The 25,554-nt window shown below is 39.2% G+C and overlaps 2 protein-coding genes across 3 annotated transcripts in view; one reads left to right on the top strand and one right to left on the bottom strand.

The window, feature by feature from the left end:
* cc2d1a (coiled-coil and C2 domain containing 1A) overlaps positions 1 to 3,422 on the bottom strand; it is an 85,514-nt gene extending 82,092 nt beyond the window's left edge. For both annotated transcript variants that reach the window (XR_010003206.1, XM_062971490.1), the window contains exons 1-2: positions 3,367 to 3,422; positions 1,054 to 1,166 (exon numbers count right to left, since the gene is read on the bottom strand). Coding sequence is in view for 1 of the 2 variants with exons in the window: in XM_062971490.1 (XP_062827560.1) it covers positions 1,054 to 1,119 (66 nt within the window). In the remaining variant the exon portion in view is untranslated. The remainder of the gene's footprint in view (positions 1 to 1,053; positions 1,167 to 3,366) is intronic.
* On the top strand, positions 3,251 to 25,403 carry brme1 (break repair meiotic recombinase recruitment factor 1). The gene is made up of 9 exons (XM_008103727.3): positions 3,251 to 3,441; positions 8,127 to 8,175; positions 10,864 to 11,026; positions 12,730 to 12,808; positions 13,432 to 13,530; positions 16,318 to 18,042; positions 20,501 to 20,625; positions 22,077 to 22,166; positions 24,401 to 25,403. Exons 2-9 carry the CDS (start codon positions 8,145 to 8,147, stop codon positions 24,546 to 24,548), a joined length of 2,460 nt encoding a protein of 819 aa, XP_008101934.2. The 5' UTR covers positions 3,251 to 3,441; positions 8,127 to 8,144; the 3' UTR covers positions 24,549 to 25,403.
* Positions 25,404 to 25,554: the final 151 nt, after the last annotated feature.

Genomic DNA, 25,554 nt, shown 5'->3' with positions numbered 1-25,554 from the left:
CATTTCTGACATATGCTGTTTAAGCTGTTTTCACACAAACACCATAAACACTAACAAAATGGTCCTTCAATGACACCACACAACTATTACTGCTTTTCTCACAAGATGGCCCTGGTAAGTCCCAAGTAACAAGAAGCACTAACTGGTAAAAGGAAACAACTAGGCCACATAAACCTTGCATAAGTAAACCAAAACATTTTAACTACAGTCTTTACTTCTTATCATTTCCATTTGGGTAGCAAAACCTAGATACATATACGTAAAAGTAGCGGGTGGGGTGGGATACTTTGCTTTCATCTTTTATGATTTGCTCCTCATGCTCAGTAAATGATTCTGAAGGCAGCTGTTTGCCTTTCCTGTTGTACATAAGCACATAGAGTTACACTAAGATCACTTATGGTAGAATTGTCTTCTTTCCCAAGTCAACGTCTATTGCATTATTTACACCCAATGTCCTGGTGTAGATCAAATTCCAGGTAGACAGAAGACAATAAAAGAGCTGGGCTGGGCTGGGCTGGGCTGCAATAAAAAGACTTGATAAAAAGTTCCTTTATCAGAAGCTTTGTTAACAGAGTTATGCCTATATTGCAAGAGGATGATCAATTTCGCCTAACCTCCACCTCTGGCCATGTTAGCTGGGGATGACAGAACCTGTAAACCGAAACAAAGAGCCTAACAGACTGTAATAAGGGTTTGTAGTAATATCCCAAGAACCAAATATTCCATCATTCAAGGAAGGAGCAAAACAGTTTCATTTGCTACAGAAGTAGCAGAGCCTAACAGACTGTAATAAGGGTTTGTAGTAATATCCCAAGAACCAAATATTCCATCATTCAAGGAAGGAGCAAAACAGTTTCATTTGCTACAGAAGTAGCAAGGTACATTTTACAACACTTTTGAGGAAGTGCAGCATTCAGCTGAATCACAGCAGCAGGGCCTTCCACATAACCCTAACCCTAACCCTAACCCTAACCTTTCAAAAATATCCCTGCACAAAGAACCTGAAAAGAAGAGTGTCAGGTGAAAACACAGAAAAGCTTTACAGGGACTCACCTGTCTAGGTGCGGCAGTGCCTTTTCCTCCCCGAGGTGGCGGAGGTGGTTTCTTGTTTCTGTTCATTACTCCTTCGTCTGCTTTCAGTCAGTGCAAGATCGGACCAGATGGAGCTGAGTGTTTTAAAGGGGATCAGTCAGACTCTGTCCCTGTTTCTCTCATTCTCTTTATCCGCATTATCTTCTTTTTTCTACCATCAACTTCCCAGCCCCCATGTCTTCAAAGGGGCTCCACATACCAGGAGCCAGTTCAATTAATACCATGCAAAATGAAAACATGCTACCAAGTCAAAATCAATCAACTTCCTTATTCTTATAGTTCTCTTTCTGCTCTGATGCCAGGCAACTCAATGCTATCCATGTTTAACCACATTATATCAATCTATGCTGGCCATATAATTTAAATTTTAATGTTTAGGTCATATGTTTTAATTTGGTTTTATATGTGGGTTTAATTTGGTATTTGTCAGTTTATTTCAGTATATGTTGGTTTACTGTGGGTTTTAGAGGGTTTAATATTGTTGTATAATCTGTATTTGTTATTCATTGTTGTCCCAGGCATTGAATGTTTGCCTCTTTGTTGCTGGAATCCGCCCTGAGTCCCGTCGGGGAGATAGGGCGGAATACAAATAAAGTTTTATTATTATTATATAATTCAGTTTCAAACTGAATCATATGGAAGTACTGACAGGGCCCATATCTCTCAGCATGTGTATCCTATTTCATTTCATGCATGTGAAATCCTTGTGAGTAAACCAAGATGGGTATTACTCCCAGGAGTCAGCATGGTATGGTTTCAGAACTGAAGTATGATTCTGGAGACCAGGATTCAGATCCCTGCATGGTCATGAACCACTGGATGACTTTGATCAAGGCACACATTTTCAGCCCCAGAAGGTCTTTGCTTTAGGGTCACCGTCAGAAAAAGACTTGAAGGCACACAACAACAAATATACATGCCTTGTGATCCAGGACCATATTTTTTCCCAAAGGCTTACATTTCCAATCTCATCATCTCTGTTCGCTCACAAGCATCCTAATCCTAGTCAGTCACAGCGCATTGCCCTCTATCCTCCACAAATCTAATTACAGTACTCGCCCTTACAAATAATATATAAAATCTGCACTGGACTTTTGAGTCTCTACAGTACTGTATGCTCATTAACCTTGTTATGTTTACAACAGCTCTATAAGGCAGCATTATTCTTCCTATATCACAGGTCCCATCCATACTGACCATTTAATGCAGTTTGAAGCTAAGACAGGCCACACAGTCCTATGAAAGCGCATGAAAGAAAGCCCTGAATGCATATCCGTGCTTTGTGGTTTGTGTAATCACCATTCAAGCCTCAAACTGGTTTCATGTTTCCCTATGTAATAATCATCTGCACAGTGAAACACAGTGTCTTAATAATAATAATAATAATAACTTTATTTTTATACCCGCCTCTATCTCCCCAAAGGGGACTCAAGGCAGCTTACATGGGGCCAAGCCCGAATAAAAACAATAGCAATATAAAACACAACAATAGACAAAAAACATGCACAATTATAAAAATTTAAACATTAGCCAATAAAAACAAATGACAAGAACCAATAAAAACATGGATTAAAACGGAGAGGTTGTAAAAGTAGACTGGGTAAGGTGCACCATATAAATATTGTAAACACGAGGTGACTGATAAAGTGCTGCAAATTCTTGGAAGTGCAAATTGGGATGGGAATAGATCCTGTGTCTTTATCAAGTTGACATAGGTAAAAAGTGCAAACCGGTACAAGAATGGTCACAGATACAGATTGCTATGGGGATGAGCAATCTTTACCTAAAGGCCTGAGTAAAGAGCCAGGTTTTCAAGCTCTTTCTGAATGCTACCAGGGTGGGGGCTTTAATACTGGTTTGGAACTGAATTAAATGGTCAGTGCAGATGCGGCTACCGAAGGGCAATATCCAGTGCAAATAAAAGCTTTAAATTGGGGCATCCAGAGTCAGCCCCATGGAAAATGCAATGGGTCTCTATTGCGCCACATCAGGGGATCATTCCCAGAGAAGTAAAGACAGGATTACATAATCGAGGAACACACTCTAGTCCCAAACTCTCCTGCGCGACCCTCTGGGTGACAGAGACAATCTGTCTACCTCACAAGGCTGTCCTAAAAATAAAAAGGCAGGCTTCAAAGAGGAGGAGGCTTTTGGTGCTTAGTCCATGCAGAGCATTTCCTCCCCTCGATCGCTTGCTCCTTCTCTCCCCCAAACACGTGTACAGCCCTCTCCCCCTCCCAGCGAAACCCCTCTTCCTCCATTCCAAATACTCACTTCCTGCTTCTTCTCCGGCAGCCGTCAACACGGAACGTCACTGCTTTACGGCAAAGCAGGAAAAGGAGCAACAAGGTTCGCGGCAATCCCCTGCCTTGCTTTACGGCAACCTGTTATTTTCTCTAGTCATAGGTAGACACAAGGAGGGATTTTCACCCTTGGAATTGACTGCATTGTTTTGCCTCTGGGCACATTTACACCCTACAATTAATGCAGTTTGACACTACCTTAACTGCCCTGGCTCAATGCCATGGAGACCTGGGAGTTGTAGTTTGGTGTGCCACCAGCACTCAAGACCTTGCAAGACTGCAGCTCCCTGAATTCCAGGGCATTAAGCCATGGCAAGTTAAAGTGTTGTCCAACTGCATTAATTCTACAGTGTAGATCAGGCATGGGTAAACTTGGGCTCTCCAGGTGTTTTGGACTTCAACTCCCACAATTCCTATCAGCCTCAGGCCTTCCTTTCCCCCCCTCAGCCGCTTAAGATGAACAGAGCCTGTAGCTGTTAGGAATTATGGGAGTTGGAAGTCCAAAACACCTGGAGGGCCAAAGTTTGCCCATACCTGGTGTAGATGCACTCTCTACAGAGTAAAAGTGTTGGCATATGGGAAAATAGAGGATGATATTCACAGTACATTTACACAATACATTATTCCCAATACATTTGTGAAAGCCAGGGCTCTTCTACTGTGACGCCGGGTCCTTGGATACTTCCTCATTCCAAGTGCTGCTGGATGATTTTTATGGTATCACAAATTAGTTAAATATATATAATATATTGTATATACATATAATATTGATAATAATATTATAATGGAATACAATATTATACTACTAATAATACAATATAATAATATTATATAGTAAAAAGGTAAAGGTTTTCCCCTGACGTTAAGTCCAGTCATGTCTGACTCTGGGGGTTGGTGTTCATCTCCATTTCTAAGCTGAAGAGCCGGCGTTGTCCGTAAACACTTCCAAGGTCATGTGGCCGGCATGACTGCATGGAGCGCTGTTACCTTCCCACTGGAGCAGTACCTATTGATCTATTCACATTGGCATGTTTTCGAACTGCTAGGTTGGCAGGAGCTGGAGCTAACAGCAGCCGCTCACGCCCAGGTTTGAACCTGGGACCTTTTGGTTTCCAGCTCAGTGCTTTAACGCACTTCGCCACCAGGGTTCCAATTATTAATTAATTATTAATTATATATTATATATTAAATGTAATATTACTAATAATAATACCATATAATGATATAGTACAATTTAATGCTTATATTGTGCTATGCTAATAATATATTGTATGTTCATTTGATTTGTAAGCCACTCTGAGTCCCCTTCGGGGTGAGAAGAGCAGGATATAAATATAGTAAATGAATAAATAGCCTCCCCACATAAAGCAGTACCTAAATTTCCTACATGATCCATGCAACAGGCCCTATATCTCAAGATATGATCCCAGGTTTTCTGTTTATCCCAGATTATCTAGCAGTGCGGATGCATATAATCCAGTTTAAAGCAGGAAACCTGCGTTCAAATCCTGGTGGGAAATGGGGCCTGTCTGGAAGGGCCCCCAGTGTGGTGTGGTGGTTTCAGCACTGGGACTATTGCATCTACACTAGAATTAATGAAGATCTATACCACTTTAACTGCAATTCTATGGAATGCTGGGATTTTGAGTTAAGCACCAGCACCTTTTGGCGGAGAAGGCTATAGGCCCCAGTGCGCACCTTCCAATGGTTTGCTTGTGCTTTTTATCACAGCATTTTAATTATTATTTATTAATTTAATAATTATTAAGGGATGCTTTGCTTGTGCTTTTGGTGCACAAAGACAGAAGGGGGTTGGACTAAATGGCCCAAGGGGTCTCTTCCAACCCTGTTTAATACGATGTTGTTGTTGTTGGGTGGCTATCTGTCAGGGGTGTTTTGATTATGTTTGGTGCACAAAAGCAGAAGGGGGTTGGACTAGATGGCCCAAGGGGTCTCTTCCAACCCTCTTTATTACTTTTATTATGATTATTAACATTGAGGTTGTATTTGTTCCCGTTTTGTTTTTTACCTTCAAAATAAGATATGTGCAGAGTGCATAGGAATATGTTCATTTTTTAATTTTTTTTTCATGTCAGGAGCAATCAGAGTTGCTTCTGGAGTGAGATAATTGGCCGTCTGCAAGGACGTTGCCCAGGGGACGCCCAGATGTTTTGATGTTTTACCATCCTTGTGGGAGGCTTCTCTCCTGTCCCCACATGGAGCTGGAGCTGATAGAGAGAGCTCATCCGTGCTCTCCCCGGGTGGGATTCGAACCTGGCAGCCTTCAGGTCAGCAACCCAAACTTGAAGTCACAAGGCTTTTATCCCCTAGGCCATCGGAGGCTCCATTTAAAAAAAAAATAAAAACTATAGTCCGGCCCTCCAACAGTCTGAGGGACCGTGAACTAACCCTGTTTTAAAAGTTTGAGGATGCCTGCACTAGAGCTTGGATCCACTTTAAATCCACTTTAGGGAGGGGCCTTTAAACAGCTCAGCCAGACAGGTCCTGGGCCTCACCAAACTACAACCCCCAGAATTCTGCAGGAGGCACAAACCAGATTTAAAGTGGATTCATGCTCTAGTGTGATGAGACAGTAAGGGCCCTTTCAGGTTAGAAGTTGCTTGATTACCAAACAGATGCCTTCTTTGGGTGCTTTTGACTTCTTCATCCTCAATGCGGATAAGGGAAGAATAGGGTCCGTTGCCTTGACAACAGTGAGATTGAGGCCCCTTCTACACAGCTATATAACCCAGAATATCAAGGCAGAAAATCCCACAGTATCTGCTTTGAACTGGGTTATCTGAGTCCAAATTGCCATATATTCCAGTTCAAAGCAGATAATGTGGGATTTTATTCAGCTGTGTGGAAAGGGATAAGAGGCATTTTGACTCTGGAGACCAGTCTTTGAATCCCTGCTTGGGTGAACTTGGGAGCCAAGCTTCAGAGGGCGGCGTGGGCGGGGCTAAACGGGGAAAGGGGCGTGGCCTCAGAGGGTGAGGAGCGAGCCAGTAACCTAGTTTGAAGAGCGGGTGGATTGGCGAGGGAAGGGACCTTACGCCACTCCTGAAGGGAAAAGAGCGGGAAAAATCTTTGGGAGCCCGTTTTGTGGGCGCGAGAGGGGTTTTGTGATTTCTGAAGGAGAGCTGTTGCTCAAAGATTCCTCTGATCATGTACATTACATCCTTCCCACACATTTGTTGAAGAAAGCATGTGATACCCTTTCCCTACATTATGCTTTTTTAGGCCTCTTCCATACACCAGTATAAAATCCACATTCAACCGGATTATATGGCTGTGTGGACTCAGATAATCCATTTCAAAGCAGAGTATCTGCTTTGATATGCTGGGTTATGTGGCTGTGTGGAAGGGCACGTAGAGACTTATCCCATCAGGCCCCTTCCACACTGCTGAATTAAATCCCACGTTATCTGCTTTGAACTGGGATATATGGCAGTGTGGACACAGATAACCCAGTTCAAAGCAGATATTGTGTGATTTCTGCCATAATATCAAGGCAAAAAGCTATGTAGAAAGGGGCCCAAGAATCTCAAGGTTGATAATCCCACAATGTCTGCTTTGAAATGGATTATCTGAGTCCACACTGCCATATATCCCAGTCAAAGCAGAAAATGTGGGATTTTATACAGCTGTGTGGAAGGGGCCTCAGATAATTCAGTTCAAAGCAGATACTGTATTGTGGATTATCTGCTTTGATATTCTGGTTTATATGGCTGTGTGGACGGGCCCTCAGAAGGCCCTTCCACACAGCCCTGTATCCCAGAATATCAAGGCATAAAATCCCACAATATCGGCTTTAAACTGGGTTATCTGAGTCCACATTTGGATAATGTGGGATTTTCTGCCTTAATATTCTGGAATATAGGGCTGTGTGGAAGGGCCCATAGTCTCAACCAATTCAACATACAGTAGAGTCTCACTCATCCAAGCCTCACTTATCCAAGTTTCTGGATTATCCAAGCCATTTTTGTAGTCAATGTTTTCAATATATCGTGATATTTTGGTGCTAAATTCATAAATACAGTAATTACAACATAACATTACTGCGTATTGAACTACTTTTTCTGTCAAATTTGTTGTATAACATGATGTTTTGGTGCTTAATTTGTAAAATCATAACCTAATTTGATGTTTAATAGGCTTTTCCTTAATCCCTCATTATCCAAGATATTCACTTATCCAAGCTTCTGCCGGCCCATTTAGCTTGGATAAGTGAGACTCTACTGTACCTAGTTTCTGGAATATAACAACTTTCAAATTAAAGATTGCAAAATTAAACAGGAAATCGTACTTTCAAACTAGGAATAGAACCTTTTTTCAAATTTTGTTACATAGTGACTTCCGTCAAATTAAATATGTGTAGGTTATTGAGTTCCATTAACTCACTCATTTACTTCTGTGGACACACACCATTTTTATTTATTAGAGAAAAAGCTTACAAAAGATGCTTCTTCTTTTGCCCACATATCAAAGAAACCGCAAACGAAAATTTGATTGAATATTACTCCAAATTCTCTGCATTTTTAATTAAAGGGGAAAACTAAGAACCACGTCGTTTGATTACAATACTGGGTTTGCCATAATTAAGCGCAAACGTTTACAATTATTCAGAAGAATTTAAATTTAACCTTCTCCACACCATAGTATGTTCAATTATACCAACCAAGGCAACTCAAAAACAGAATGTCCTCTAAAGACTTATTTTCTTTTTAGATTTACCAAGCCACTAATATGAGTAAAAAGAGAAAGGCAGATATTTCAGGTAATATTGCAATAGATTTGTGTGTGTGTGTGTGTTTTTCCATTTTCTGATGGCAGATATAATAAACTTAATTCATCTATGTTTGTGTGTCTTCAAAAGTAGTCTTGCCAACCTATGGCAACCCTAGGAATTGTTTGTTGTTTATTTGTCCAGTCACTTCTGAATCTTTATGACCTCATGGACCAGCCCATACCAGAGATTCCTGTTGCCACCCCCAGCTTCTTCAAGATTAAGCCAGTCCCTTCAAGGATAACATCCATCCATCTTGCTCTTGATCGGCCCCTCTTTTTCCTTCCTTTCCCCCCAGCATCATTATCTTTTGCAAGGTTTCGTCTCTTCTCATTATGTGGTCAAAGTACTTCATCCTTGCCTCTAATATCCTTCCCTCCAGTTAGCAGCCGGGCATTATTTCCTGGAGGATGGACTGGTTGGATCTTCTCGTGGTCCAAGGCACTCTCAGAATTTTCCTCCAAAACCACAGTTCAAAATCTTTCTTTTTTCAGCCGTCCTTATGGTCCAGTTCTCACATCCATAGGTTACTACGGGGAATACCCCTGCTTTAATTATGTAGACCTTCATTGCCAGTGTGATGTCTCTACTCTTCACTATTTTATCGAGATAGGTCATTGCTCTCCTCCCAAGAAGTAGATGTCTTCGGATGTCCTGGCTGCAGTCCGCGTCTGCAGTAGTCTTTGTACCTAGAAATACAAAGTCTTTCACTGCCTCCACGTTTTCTCTCTATTTGCCAGTTATCAGTCAGTCTGGTTGCCATAATCTTGGGGGTTTTAATGTTTACCTGCAACCCAGCTTTTACACTTTCTTCTTTCATCTTGGTTATAAGGCTCATTAGCTCCTCCTCACTTTCAGTCATCAAAGTGGTATTATATGCATATCTAGGATTGTTGCTGTTTCTTTCAGCAATTTTAACTTCAGTCTTGGATTCATCAAGCCCCACATGTTGCATGATGTGTTCTGCTTACAAGTTGAATAAGAAGGGTGAGCGTATACAACCCTGCTGTGCTCCCTTCCCAATCTTGAACCAGTATGTTGTTCCATGGCCATTATACAGATTCCTCAGGAGACAGACAAGGTGGCTTGGCTTGGTATCCCCATGCCACCAAGAACTTGCCACAATTTATTATGATCCACACAGTCAAAGGCATTTTTGGATACAAGTTGATTTCTTCCCAATCTGATGGCCATTCTTGTGTTTTCCATATTTGCTGGCATATGACATGCATCACTTTTACAGCATCCTCTTTCAAGCTTTTAAACAGTTCAGTTGGGATCCCATTGTCTCCTGCTGCCTTGTTATTAGCAATGCTTCTTAAGGCCCATTCAACTTTACTCCTCAGAATGTCTGTTCTAATTCTAAGTCTGTTCTAATTCGTTCACCCACCATCAAAGCTATCCTCAATATTATCTTTGCTATACAGATCTTCTGTATATTCTCACCACCTTCTCTTGAACTCTTCTGCTTCTGTTAGGTTCTTGCCATCTTTGTTTTTTATCTTGCCCATCTTTGCCTGAAATTTATTTCCTGTGTTTCTAATTTTCTGGAAGGTCTCTTGTCATTTCAATTCTGTTGTCTTCTTCCACTTACATACATTAATTGTTTAAAAATAGTTCCTTTTCTCTTCTGGCTAACCTCTGGAATTGTATAGGGGGAAATTCTGCTCTGTCCTATCCTCTTGCCCCTGCTGAATTAACTGAGTTCAATTTACTGGAGCACTTTTAATTGAGGGTGCACCTACACTGTAGAATTAATGAAATTTGAAAATACAGTAGAGTCTCACTTATCCAACCTTCACTTATCCAATGTTCTGTATTATCTAATGCAGTCTGCCTTTTAGTAGGCAATGTTTTTGTAGTCAATGCTTTCAATACATTATGATGTTTTGGTACTAAATTCATAAATACAATAATTACTACATAACACTACCGTCTATTGAACTGCTTTTTCTGTCAATTTGTTGTAAAACATGATGCTTAATTTGTAAAATCATAATGTAATTTGACATTTAATAGGCTTTTCCTTAATCCTTCCTTATAATACAACATTTTCACTTATCCAACGTTCTGCTGGCCCATTTATGTTGGATAAGTGGGACTCTACTGTACTGCCATGCAGTCCTGGGATTTGTAGTTTGGTGAGACACCAGCACCCAGGCAGAGATGGCTAAAGACTTTATAAAACTACAATCCCTATAATACCATAGCATTAAGCCACGACAGTTAAAGTAGTGTCAATCAAACTGCATTAATTCTGCAGTGTAGTTGCACTCTTTATTTATTTATTTATTTATTTATTTTTCAAACTTATATGCCGCCACTCCCCTAGGGCTCGGAGCAACCGAAGTAAGCTGAGGAGACTTTTTATTTTTAAAAAAGGTTGAAGGGTAAAAGTAGGAAGAGAAGAGAGAAACTGGAATATTTTAAAAGTAGTTAATTGGGATGATTCCTGTACTTTTAGCTTAAACTAAAAGTACTGATTGTAGATAACATTGTTCAAGCCACTTAAAATAAAATGCTCTGAAGACTTGCTAATTATAGTATGAAAGTTTGGTTTCTATACTGACAAACATGTTCACATTCAGCTAGCAAGTGTTGTCATAGAATTAATATATTGGTTTTGGCTTTTTGTGTGGAATTTGACCCTTTTCCTTTACTACCTTTTCTCAATAAAAGAAGAAGACAAGGAGATCAGCGATTCCACAGCAAAAAAGAGCCATAGGAAGAAGGCCCAATTGGCAGAAGAGAGCGATCTCACTACCGGCTCTTCTTCAAATACAACCATAGCAGGAACAAACCAAGAATGTATAGCAAATAGTCCAGAGAATTCTGATAGAAGGTAATCAAGTGCACTTTAATAACTAAAATTGTTTGACAGGAAAATGATCCAGCCGTTGGTAAGTATATGCCTGCAATAGTTCAAAAAGATCAAGGGTGGCTTTGCAACCACAATATACAACCAGTGTTTTTGAGACAAACATCTTCGAAAGTCCTTGGAGACTTCTCTGTTAATTGGTTTTAAATTACTTGAAAATGATTTACGGCTGCCTTGGGCTAATGATCAACAGCTTCTGAAAATAAACAATTTAAAATCCAAGGGATGATCCAGTGCCTGAGGGAAGTGTGAGAAACATACAGTCTTTAATTAATGATTTTTTGTGTGTGTCAAGAGCGCCTTGAGAAACTGCAAGTCGCTTCTGATGTGAGAGAATTGTTGTCTGCAAAGATGCTGCCCAGGAGACACACAGATGTTTTGATGTTTTTACCATCCTTGTGAACGGCTTCTCTCATGTCCCCGCATGGGGAGCTGGAGCTGACAGAGGAGCTCATCCGCACTCTCCCTGGGTTGGATTCAAACTGGCAACCTTCAGGTCAAGGGTTTAACCCACTGTGCTCAGGTCTTGGAAATTCCAGGCCATGGCTTTTTAGTAATGTGGTCTTCTTTTTCTAATACATTACCAAACATTACTATTTGTCTTTCTTATTGTCTTTAATGATATGTCCAAAATACAAGTCTCAGTTTAATTTTCTTGACTTCTATTCTGAATTTGGCCGTGATTTGCTCTGTTATATGTGTATGCACATGCCTTCAAGTTGCCCCCTGCCTTATGATGATTCCATAAATTGCATGGGGTTTTTCCTAGCTGTCCACAGTATTAATTTTTCCTAAATTCCCTTAGTAAAACTTTCACTTCATTTGTAAAATTGTAGGTTAGTTGACCATTAGTTGTTCCCTGACCTCATCCTTTCACCTCTTTTATATAGTTCTTTGATGTATTGTTTCCATTGTTTTTTCATTTGTCCTTGGTCATATCTTGTGTTCCTCTGCTTGGTCATGTATTACCACTCTTAGTTTGAATTTCCCTTTAATTTCTCAGATCCTGTGGAAGAGATATATTGTTTTTCCCTTTTTGGGCCCTTCTACACAGGCCAAATATCTGAGAAGAACTGAGATTTTAAATCCCACTTCCTCTCAGGATGGAGGCCACACAGCTGGCCCAAACCCTGGGATTTTGCATGTGGGTGGCTAGAGCATAGGGGAAGGGAGGGGAAATTCCTGCTTCAAGGTTCTTCAAGGAAGGAGGGAGAGGGGAAAAGGCTTCAGGTCTCCATCATAGGCTTCCTCTGGTAAGTTGAGAGGGAAAAGGGGGGCACAGAGGGAGCCTGCGGGAGCAGGGAAGGAAAGCTTTTTTTCAGGAAAAATCGGGCTTAAAGGGCACCTTTTTAATATGTGTTGTCCAGCCCTTAATCCGATTCCTCCTGATTCCTCCCACATTTTGGTTAAACATCATTTAGTCGTCCCCCCTTTTAACCTGTTTTAATCTTGGTTACAATGAATGAACAGATGGGCCCTTTGTTGTCATCTTCTATTTCTCTGCATTTATTATTATAGTAGTCCCTTTTTCCTTGCAAGCAAGTTGCTGAACAGTTGCATTCAGGGTTCTGGTCTCATTTCTCTCAACATTTACTTTTGGGTCTCATCTGCTTGAAGATTTGTTATCTCTAAACTCAAGTGTACCTATATTTGCTTTATTTCTCTAGCTTCACAGAAGAAGATAAGGTGACTTCTGTTCAGAAGAAAGAGTTAGACCATACTAAAGTTTTTGTGTCTCCTTCTCAGGTATATTTAACATTTTAGTGTAAAAAAAGAACCAAACATTTACAATATACTTAACAGAATATTGCCAGTTTATACCAATTACTAGGCCAGGTGGTATGAATTTAGACTGCTTCTGCTATACAAATGTAATTACCGTAATTAACAAATAATATATTCCAATGCATATTTGAGCAGATTTTCATTTTGTATCTTTGTTTATTATGTGAGTTCAAGCTGATTCCAAGCCTTATGATCTGTAAGACCATATATCTCAGTGTGTATGGGTGTATGCATTATAACATCTTCAAGTTGCCTGTCGATGTATGATCAGGGTGAAGAAGCGCAGAAATGTGTATTACTCCAGAAGTTACAATATGATCTAAAGTAGTCCAGCCATTCATATGGCTCTGGCTGACAAGCCAAGCACACTGTGCTCTTGGACACATGGGGGGGCGGGGATAATCCAAATTAAGGGCTAGGATGCGGGAGTGCCTGTGTGACCTGTACCAGGGCCCATCCGGCATAGGCCATGCCAAATGGGCCCCAGTTTTTTGGGCCAGTGTAGATATGTCCCTTGACAGGAAAAATGTTCTTGATCCCTGGTATACAGTATACTTGATTGCCTGTCTCACTCTTGGTTGTAGGGAAAGAAGTGGGTCCCAGTGTTTAGAAAGACAAAGAAAATACTGACGGAAAAACTTGAGAAGAATTGTGAAGAAACTGCAGCAATTTCTTTGGAAAAGGTATAAGCACTGATTCAGGACTTATCTACACTGCCATATAAAATCCAGATTATCTGCTTTAAACTGTAATAGATGGCAGTGTAGACTAATATAATCCAGTTCATCAATTAAAATAATCTGGATTTTATGTGGCAGTGTAGATGGGGCCTCAGTTACTGTCAACAGGTCTAGCCTGTTCATCTATAAAATAATGTAATATAGACACCTATTTTTTAAAAAGCATTTTGTATTCTTTAATCTCAAAGAAAAACAGTGTTAGCAGTTTTGAGTGCAATTTATATATGTAGCTCTAATTAAAAATAAATACATAGGCTGTGTGTAATTATCATTGACTTCTCTTTTCTGATTTAAGTTAACTATGCTATGAAAATGTGTTTACAGTAGAGTCTCGCTTATCCAACATAAACTGGCTGGCAGAATGTTGGATAAGCGAAAATATTGAATAATGAGGTATTAAGGAAAAGCCTATTAAACGTCAAATTACATGATGATTTTACAAATTAAGCACCAAACATCATGTTTTACAACAAATCAACAGAAAAAAACAGTTCAATACACAGTAACATTATGTAGTAATTACTGTATTTACAAATTTAACACCAAAACATCGCAATGTATTGAAATATTGACTACAAAAACATTTACTAAAAAATTGACTACAAATAAAGATGGAATTGCTACCTAGAAAAAGAACTGTGTATCCGGGCGGGAGGCAGACTGCGTTAGATAATACAGAACGTTAGATGAGCGAAGGTTGGATAAGCGAGATTCTACTGTATTTAGAAGGGACTTTTATTATTAGTTTTAATCTGAATGTTCAAACGTTTGTTTTTAAAATGTGGAATAATGTGGAATATGTGGAATAATGTGGTGTTGAAGACTGTTAGATTGTGAAGTTTTTTAATTGATTAAAGTTCAAGGATATTGTTCAATGTGCTACTTATCAGTTAGTGGGTAATAAATACTGTATAATCTATAAACAGTGCAAGTCTTGTTAGGAATAACAAATATTTACATAGCCAAATTTAAGTACCTGTATGTTATCTCGGAGTCATAACTCAGAAGCAGTGTCTGGATGGATAGATATATGTTCCTTTTGTTTGCTTTATATGTCATTTGGTTGAATCCTAAATTTATCCCTGTAAGTAGATTCATCAAAATGAATAGGAATTGTTAATTAAGAACAATTTAAGTTCTTTCCCTATACTCTAGGTACAAAAAGGTATGATTAGTTCATCGTACTTCTGAAGAGTTAACATACCTTCTTTATTATGTTGACCATGTAGTTGAACTAAAGAACCTATAGATTCCTAGAGATAACATTTTAACCAAATCCATGAACAATCAAATCCACAAAATTCAAACATGCAAATATGGAGGGATTTATTTATTTATTTGTTTACTGCATTTCAACCCCACTATCTGTGAAAGGTCCAGGGTGGGAGAAAGAACTCTTGTGTTTTGGAGGCAAGTGTGACTGTTGTAATTAATCCCCTTGGCCTTCCACATATAAATAAACCTCCCTTGCCTAGTCTCCAACATACTTCACAACCTCTGAGGATGCCTGCCATAGATGTGGGTGAAGCGTCAGGAGAGAATGCTTCTGGAACATGGCCATATAGCCCGAAAAACTCACCGCAACCCAATGATTCCGGCCATGAAAGCCTTCAATACTAAGGGCCCTTCCACACAGACATATAAGCCAGAATATCAAGGCAGAATAACCCACAATATCTGCTTTGAACTGGGCTACCTGAGTCCACACTGCCATACATTCCAGTTCAAAGCAGATAATGGGATTTTATTCAGCTGTGTGGGCCTAAGAAAACCTTGAACTGCGATTTAACTTATTTTGTGGAAAGTATAACCTCATAAAGAAAGAGTTCTCTAGGTTATTAGGTACTTCTCAAAGTCGAAAAAATTCCAGATGGAATGAAATAGTTTGTGCCATTACGCAGAAGACTGCCCGCTGCACTAAAGCTGCCTGTATGCAGAGCCACTCTATAGAGTTCCTTCTTCCAATAAGGTTCTCTAAGCGGCAACTGAAGAGACAATAGAACTTCTTAACTGTTCTTCTTCATTTATTTATACTCTGCTTTTTCTCTCTCAAAAAAAGAGACTCAAAGCAGCTTACAGTAAAACTGATAACATTTGAAACCCCCCAAAACACACAAACAGTAAAATAGAATTAAATATTAATGGTATTAAAAATAAACATTAAAAACCTTTGAAACTGATTTAAAACCTATTAGCCGCTAAAACCACAGCACCCCCTGACTTGGGCCCCTTCTACACAGCTGAATAAAATCCCACATTGAGGGATTTTCAGCCTTGATATTATGGGTTATATGGCTGTGTGGAAGGGCCCTTGATTTTTAAAATCTACTTGTTTAACTGTTTTCATGAATCTTCTGGATTGTGCCTCCACAGATTCAACCATTCATAGCTGTAATTAAAATAATATATCCAAAGGAAACCTTGATTTTGCCATTTTATATAAAGGACACCATGGGACTTAAATATCTATATATTTTGGTATCCATGGATGATTCTGGACTCAAACCCCAGCAAACACAAAGGGCCAGTTGCATCAGCTTTTGAAAATTGTTTCACTGTTCTTGTAAGTAAACCTACAAGTGACAACAATGAAGGGGTGATATTTTCAAAAGAAATTGAATAAAAATGCATTAATTGTTTCCTTTGTGAAATGGAATCAGCTGCATTTAGAAAATGCTGCACATTGGTGCTACTTGTTTTTATTCAAATGTATTTCTACTATTTCTTAAGGTTCAACATACAGATAAAAATGTACTTGACACAGCAAAGAGAGATGGCCAGAATACTGTTACTTCTTCAGAATCACTTCAGCTGGAAGATTCTTTGGCACCAAAGGTAGAAGCTGAAGAACAAGTGGTCGTTCCTCGTGAGGACCTGAGTGAAACACTGAACATTAACATGCAAGATCAAGAGGATATTATGAAGTTAAATAGTGAGGATGCCAACTCAGGTTTATTTGGTTCTAATGAAGAAATACGAATGGAATCCAATTTACAAGTAAGCATTAGTGAAGAGGAAATGCCAGTGAAACATGTTACTTGTACACCAGACAATGCTGTGAATGGCCTTGAAAAGAGAGAACTCTCATTTACATGTCCATTGGCTGAGAATAGTGCCATTACATGCACAAAGGAAAATATAACTGACTATATTGAAGGCAGTCCAAAGGAAGAAAAGCATTTGATTGGTTTAAACATAACTATGGAGCAAAATAAGGTCATCCAGGATGCCACAGATGATGTTAAAGAAGTAGGCTGCTGTGAAAGTGAAAGAGAGAAAGATTGCCTTGTTGAAAGCGTAGCTCCCCAACCTCCCAAAGAGAACAGCATAATTCAGCTCCCACTAGTAACAAATATATCAGTTCATACACCTGAGGAGCAGAGCAACAGTTTATGCAGGAGTAGCAAAGGTGAACAGGGGAGTATTGATGCTAGGGAAACAGATCAATGCCCTGACTTTCAAACTGGGCAAACTGAAGAAGAAAATAAGATTCACAGCACTAGTGAAAATTTTGAACCCAGAGCCAATAGGTTGACCTCCACAAATAGTGAACAAGCTATAGATCAGAGCAATTTGTGGATGTGTGATAAACCTGTAGAAGAAAGTGATGGGGATAAAGCCAGAGAATATAGCAGCTCTCTTCAGGTAGATACTTTTGTTAGAGAGCAAAACAGTATTGGAGACCAAGATACCGATTGGAAAAATTTACCAGAAATTCAGCCTGTAAATATTTATTTGGAAAAGGAAGGAGATATTTGTGAACCAAATTGCAAACAGGTCAAGGAACCTGAAGAGGATGATATATTTGAGAGCAGAAAAATCTCCATGCAAGAAGTTATTTGCAATGAAGAGAGAGAGATGATTAAACAAGAAGCTGGAGTGAAACCAACCCCACCAAAGAGTTTCTCTGCCTTACCTGACCCAAAACTTGGAGTCCTGATGACTGCAGAAAAAAAGGAAAGTTGCTGTGAGAATTTGCTGTCTGATAAAAAACAGTCAGAAATCAATGCATGTGATTTAATACCCAATGAAATCATGGAAACAATGTCAAGTACAGATATGGACCAAAATGCTACCAAGGTTTCTGAGACAGAAGAAATAACAATGGAAAACTCTCTCTTTTCCACTGACATCCATAACAATATTAAAAAAGAAATAGTAACTTGTGTGGAAAATGAGAGCATGGTTATCACTATAGAAAGTGGCCTTTCCTCTACAGAAGTCCTTTCAGTACTGGAGGCAGTGGATGATTCTGTGAGAGAAACAGATGCTAATCTAGAAGCCCAGAGCAACTCCCCTGTGTTGAGGATAAATGCATGTGTATCTAGTGGCCTTGACATGGATCAAGTATGTGCTTCTTACACAGATCCCCCTTCTTTAGATGTGGAATTTCTGCCTGACAGCGAGTTACAGGGCATCTTTGAAAGCCAGAGCTTTGAATTTGAACCTCATAAGGTAATTTCACTATTAATGATGGTTACATTAAGAGTTATTTTCCACTTTGCTTTTTGTATATAATTTATTGTAAAACAGTCTTAAAACACTGCAGTTCTAAGAGATAACAAAATTATCCATTACTTTTATACTGGATCCAGTGGCTTGAACATAATTTGCAAATCATTGGCCTGTAGTTTCAGTGAGATATGGTAGTCTTTTTGAAAACACTAGTGCTGATGGGATTAACAATAAATATCTATTTCCTGTTTACCATAGAAACTAATATGAGCAAAAGTGAGGAGGAAGAGAAATGTTATAAGCCGAGCCCACCTCTTTACTAAGACTTATTTCCTATAAAAGGCAGGAGTGGTGATAGCCTGGGTCAGGGCTGTGTAACTTTTGGCAGGACTTGTTATGGAATAGTCCCTGTATATTTAAAAAGAGGGCTGAACATTGAAGAACAATATGTCAGATAGAAGGCTAGGCTAGTACCTATTTTTATGATCCCTAATTTTCTTTGTGAAGAGAATTAATTGATAAGGTAAGGCATTTAATTGGGCAATCCTCCACCTTATTCTGAAGAAGGTCTGGCTGTGTTGAGGCAATCTTAGAATCATAGAATAGTAGAGTTGGAAGAGACCTCATGGGCCATCCAGTCCAACCCCCTGCCAAGAAGCAGGAAATCGCATTCAAAGCACCCCCGACAGATGGCCATCCATCCTCTGCTTAAAAGCCTTCCTAGCTTTTCAGTATGTATGATAAGCCAACTTCTTGTCTAGCCTCATCTCTTTTCCATAAACCTTCACCATGCATTTATTCTGATCTTTTTCAATTTCCTTCTTACTTCTTTTTTAGGACTTTATTGCACTAAGGTAGGCAAGTCAATGCTGTATGACACCAGTTGCCAATCTGTCCACTCCCTGCAATGAAGCAATCAGGGGCTGTTAATGGGAAGGAAGCCTGTCAATAGCCCCAGATCATGTAACAGTCCCGGGACATCACACATGTGATGAGTCCATCCTCTGCTTTGCCCTCACTAGAATAAATGTCTTTGTGGCTTTGAATTTTCTTTGTGAAGAGAAAACATGGGGTATAAATCATCGTCATCTTAATTTCAGTAGCTGTAAGAAAATCATAACAATAGAGAGATAGGCCTTCCTTGTCTATAGTTCATTCATTTCATTCTCTCTCCTAAAACTGGCAGCAGAAAGGAGAAGGGAGAGTAAAGACACGAAAGGAAGAAAAAACAGGCATAATAAATTGAAAAACAAGTTACACTATATTGAAAAATGGAAAGTTTAGAAAAAGCATGTACCCTAAAGCACTGAATCAAGGATAAGTTGGTAAAATATCACTTATAAGCCGCAAGTTTTATTGATCCCATGAGTCTACTCTTAAGCTTTCCCCCTTTGTCCTTACCTTATTTCAGTTTCTGTAAACTGAGTTCAAAGTGGGAGAGTAACTTGTACTCAGTTCAGAGGGGAGAGGAGAGGTGTAGAATCTTGTCCTTCCTAATACTTGAAAGAAATGTGTACCAAAGCGGGTTTTTGAAACCCGCTTTGGCGTGCATTTCTGTCCCCACCCCCCAAAACCTGGGCTTTCCCGGGGTGTGTGTGTTCTAGATGCCATCCGGTAACTTCCAGGATGGCACCCAGCCACCCCAAAGCTACCCTTAACATTAAAAAAAACTTACCGGACCACCATTACAGTAGTCCTTGAGTCTTCTAGGTGCATAGAAATGACATGTCACGAGAGTGGGGTGAGGAGGAAAATTGCTCCTTGCCCCCGTCTCCTGGTGCATCATTTCTATGTGCCAGGAAGACTCAGGGAGTAGCTTAATGGTGACCAGGTAAGTTTAAAAAAAATGAAGGGCTTATTTTGGAGGGACGGGGTGGGTGCCTCTCAGTTTTCTGGGCTCATGGAGCACGAAATAGCAAGATGGTTATGTGTTATTAGGCCCAGGGATTCCATGATGTAGTCCCTGGGCCCAATCCACACAGGGCCCACACCTGGTAAGACCTGGATCTTACGAGGTATCTAAATTCAGAACAAAGCAGGAAAGCCCTGCTTTATTCAGAATTAATTCGCTTTTACCTGAGGCATCGTTTGGACGCCTTCAGTAAAAGCGCGACAGGCCTTGCATTTTTGGGGCCTGTCTAGACGGACCCTCACACAAAAGCAAACTGCTGCAGCATCTTCTGACTTGCATGTTCTTCCTCTTTAATTATTTTCCCATCTTGATCACACACTTGTGGTGCTTGGTCACCAGTCTTCCAGTCTCATCAGTGAGATTTTGGAGGATATGAAATCCTCCATATTTAAAATTCTAATTATGTTATTAATTGCTACATTGTTGATCCAATTTTCTTTTCATTTCATGTTATTTTATTGGATTATTGATTTCTGTGGTAGAGTTAATTGGGAAAGGCTTTCACTTGTATATTTCTCGTACAGAATGCCATTTTTCTCCCAACAGGCATCTATTCTAGATAATCCACATAAACATGTTCAGCATGAAAGTGATGTGTGTTCTGCAGGAGAACAAAGTGGAAACAAAATATCAGTACCAGAGCCTAATAAAACTCATGAAAACAATGTCAGGTAGTTAGATTTCCTAGTATGGACCTTCTTTTGGTTTTGTATTTCAAATAGTCTTATCAGGTCTACATTATCAGGAAAGGAAATGTATTGAATGTTGGTGTACACTATATATTCTACATAAAAATGCTTATATAAGTATATCTGGAATACCAGATTAATTGAGAAAGTGTTTTTATTTATGCTACCCTCTCACAAAAACTTTGGTCGACCTGTTTCTCCAGGCCGTAGGCAAAAGAGGCAAAATGGAACAGCATTAAAATTTATATTAACCGGAAAATGTTTCTATTATAAAAATTAATAATTCATATGTAACATACTGTTTTAAGATAGGATAGTCAATAAATATTTAGTGGGACACGGACATATATCATTTGTACAAAAAAATAAGAGGTGGAAAAGGGAAGGAGATATTTGAAGGCCTATTTCAGATCAGTATCTGAGGCTCTAATGTGAATGGATATAAAAATTACTAGGTGCATCAGTGCTAGTTCTTAATCATTTGAGCCAAAACTATGTAATGAACACAAAGGACACTCTTCACCAGCTATATCAATGAGGTGAAAAAATAGCTAGCAATATCCAATAGATGAGAGTGTAACCAATGGCAATTCTGTCAAGAAGTCTGGACGATATTTTTGTATCAATCTAAATTCAATAGCAACATGTTTAATGAGATTATACAGATGATAGGAGAATGCTGTTGTATGATGTCAACATAAAATTTCATAATTAACATATATTGCATACAATACACCCTTTATTTTCCAAGTTTATATGTGTGTTCCAAAATGGAGCTATCAAGAGGCAAGTAGTAAGGTAAAGGTAAAGGTTTCCCCTGACGTTAAGTCCAGTCGTGATCGACTCTGGGGGTTACTGCTCATTTCCATTTCTAAGCCGAAGAGCCGGCATGGTCCATAGACGCCTCCAAGGTCATGTGGCCGGCATGACTGCATGGAGTACCGTTACCTTCCCTCCGGAGCGGTACCTATTGATCTACTCACATTTGCATGTTTTCAAATTGCTAGGTTGGCAGGAGCTGGGGTAACAGCGGGCGCTCATTCTGCTCCCGGGGTTTGAACCTGGCACCTTTTGGTCTGCAAGTTCAGCAGCTCAGTGCTTTAACACACTGTGCCACCATGGGCAAGTATCAACTTAAAAAAGAACCTGAAAAGCCCAATTAGAACTGGCACTAGCTATAAAATGTTGATTGAAGGGAACAGAGAAAAGGATAGAAAGGGAATTTTTGCTGAAGGAGAACAAGAGTAATTGTCTAGATCTGTGAACATTTGGTTACAAGTTTTACTTGTATGGTTAATTTTGGTGTGCAGTAAAACATTTTTACTTTAACCATTTGAAAAGCCTGGCTAACATGCACATCGTTGGGGACTGTTTTTATTAAGGAAGATGTATATTGTGACTCTGAAGCTCCAATTTGTATTTTAAAAAATCAGGGATCAAGTGACTGAGATTTGTGATCAATCCAGACAAGAGGATGCAACAGATGTTGTTTGTGGGCTAATTAAAGAGCTCTCTAACCTCAAGTAAGTACATACATTCTGTTTCGTAAGCAAACTTCATTAGCTTGCAGCTTCTTAAATTTGGAACAGACACTTCCGGAGAATTTCATAGCTGCTCTACAAATAAAGTATTTGCTCTAGGATATTGTTCCCTAAACTCTGGTATTCCATATTTTTTGGACTTGAGCTCTGAAAATCCCTGATCAATGGGCAAGGCAACTGAGATGCTACAAAACATCTGGAAGACTAAGGTTTGGGAATCACTACTGTAGGATATCAGTAAAAAGGTATGGGCATGTGTGATGTCATGAACCTATATTTAGAAATGTTTGTTGTATTGGTTGTGAAACTAAGTGTAGGTTAAGGAGCTGTTGGGAAGAGAGAGAGAGTGGAATGGTTGAATAAATACTATTTAAGGGGATGCTTGAAGAGATGTGCATATGGTAAGTCCGTTGAATGAGAGTGGGTGTTAAGTTTAGTTAGATAGTAGGTTTTCGGTGCCCTATTTAAATACTGATTCAGATAATTTTAACACCCCCTTCTGTCTACATTATATTCAGTAATAGTCATAAAATGAATAATGGCCAGAAAAGAAATGCAGATAGTGAAGTCTTTTATTAAATTTTGTGTATATATAATCATGCCAGTAATAAACTGTGACCCTGCTACTTCAACCTCCTTCCAATCATGGAAGAGACCACATGGGCCATCCGGTCATGCAAGAAAGGCACAATCAAAGCACTCCCAACAGATGGTAATCCAGCCTGTTTAAAAGCCTCCAAAGAAGGAGCTTCCACCACACTTTGAGATTCTACCTGAATATTCGGAAGAACTTCCTAACAGCTCTTACAGTCAGGAAGTTCTTTCTAATGTTCAGGTAGAATCTTCTTTCCTGCTCCCTCTTATCCTTTCAAATGTTTAAAACATTGTAATCCTCTCAACTTTCTCTTCTGCAGCTTTTTAAGACACTCCTCATAGGGACTCATGCATTCCAGACCTTTGATCATTTTAGTAGCCTTTCTCTGGACACAGTCCAGCTTGTTAATATCCCTCTTGAATTGTGGTTGCCAGAATGGAAGAGAAAAGCAGAGAAACTGGCCATTGACTGAATATGGCTAACTAAAGGAAGTAGATTGGGTGGGAAATGATGTGATGTATTAAATGCTGCGTGTGACCTAACTGCTGTAGAATTATAATTGAGTATGCAGAGGGCAATGCCGGAGGTTAGGAAGTCCTGCAGGATGGTCTAACTGCTGCTAGAATGGGCTCAGACAAGGGGGTACTCTGTATTTGTGAATACAACATACATGTGAGAGAAAAGGTTCAGGAAGGGGATCCTGAACTAGAGAAGAAAAATGAGTGGAGTAAGTTTTGTGTGATGGGGATGTAGGATTAAATTGAAAAAGCGGGGAGGGAGCACCTTTAGAAGGATGTTTCTGTGAGCTTATAGATGTGTTTTCAAAGCCCTCAAACTTCTATTAGAATCCATAGTCAATCAGTTTTGTGTCTTGCTAGCTTATCTTTTTGTGAATGGGTAAACTGTCGGGGAGTGAGTTGAGGAATGAGTTTATTTTTTGAATTTCAGATCCACCTGCTATATGTTCTTGGAGAAGTAAATTTGTCCTTTAAGAATCGCTGGTCTTTGCATTTTGCCAAAAAAAAAAGTCTTTGCTTTCATAGATTTCAACTGTGTTCTCTTGATTAAAAAAAATTGGTGACCCCTGATTTAAGCTCATGCTTAAATGCATGGCTTCCAATGTTCATATCTCAAGGCAAGATATACCATATCTATCTAATGACTGACTGAGGTTCCTTCTACACTATCCAGATTATCTGATTTGAACTGGCTTATATGGCAGTGTAGACTCATATAATCTAGTTCAAACAAGATAATCTGGATTATTTGATTGGAAAATCTGGATTACATGGCAGTGTAGAGCCAAGCCCAAGAACCTGTGCCTTTATGAGCTTTCAAGATGCATGAGAGCCACAATCCAGTGTGGGAGCCTCAGGAATGATGAGAAAAGTAAACCGTAACCTAGTAAAAGATTCAGCAGCTGAGTGGTATTCGAAACATCTGAAGTAGCAAGATAGAGACCTCCTAGTTGCATCCATTTATATAATGAAATTTTTTTGCCTTTATTTTGAACCAAAATGATTTTGTCAGAATATATTTTTTAGTACCTGGTGCTGGGATGTTACGGAAGGGGAATGGAGACCCCACTGTTCATTGGGTATCAATTGTTATTTATTTCCAGTCGGCTTACCATGAGTATGCACAGAGATTTGGACTCCTTCAAGAGACTGAAGTTTCGGAGAAATAGACAATCTAACAAGCTTCTGCCTCACAGTGCAAACAACATGACAAATACACTAAATACAGTGAGAAAGAAGAGAGAAATGTAGCTTTTCAATGTTACTGTTTGCTTTAATGCTCAAAAGAATGTGGTCACTTATTGTGCTGTTTTGTTCTGTTGTGTTTAGCAGGGCAGGGGTGGCACACAAATTTGTATTTAATCACAAGGGTTTCAATGTTCTACCAGCTAAGAATGTAAAGGAGATTCAGGCAAGATGTACAATTCTGAATTGTTGTCATTTTAAAGTATTCCTCCCTTTTTTCTGCACATCTCTAGCAGGCTCACCTAACATTTAAGAGGGGAGTGGGAAAGGCAACCTGGAGTCTATGTATAGCTCTTAAAACCTCATCTTGCATCTTCAAAACCTACAAAACCTATTTTTTAAATTCACTTTTGCTCATTTTGGTCCCTCCCGCAACCCAATAGCTCAAAACTAATGCAAAAACATGAATTTTTGCTTTCATGGCCTCCCTTAAACCATAAAACACGCCAAAAAATCCAAAACTAAAACCAAAAATGTCACATTTCTGGTTTCCAGTTGTGACAGACTGCTTATATAGCTTGATGTAAGAGGAGCAGTCCCTACTTCTACCTTAAAATGTCTTAGTTCTGTGTATAAATTGTCCATTACTATGAATTCCTCTCACAGGAGCAAATAGTTGTGCTATATGTTGATGTTTTTATCCGCAATTTACCTTTATTAGGTCAAATGTATCTTTAGAGTACAAACATAAAAACAAAGCTTCTGTTTCATAGTCAGTTTCACTGTATGTGATATTCAGATATGGAGTACTAACTTAATTGTTTTGATTATAAATGAACTAAAGTTTTGGGAATCGAAATGTTATATTTGAACAAAACAACATAGAGCTGAATGTTATTAAATGCCAAAGATTCCAATGGAGTAGCTAAGCATGTACTTTTTTCAAACTTAAATCAATACAATTTGTGTGTGTGTGTATGGGCCTTCAAACAGTCTGCCTACTTATGACAACTCCACGAATTTCATAGTTTTCTTAGGCAAGGAATACTCAGAGTGATTTTGCCAGTTCCTT

This window comes from Anolis carolinensis, chromosome 2 (genome assembly GCF_035594765.1).
Source record: "Anolis carolinensis isolate JA03-04 chromosome 2, rAnoCar3.1.pri, whole genome shotgun sequence".
Classification (NCBI taxonomy): domain Eukaryota; kingdom Metazoa; phylum Chordata; class Lepidosauria; order Squamata; family Dactyloidae; genus Anolis; species Anolis carolinensis.
This window is presented reverse-complemented; position numbering and strand designations above follow the sequence as displayed.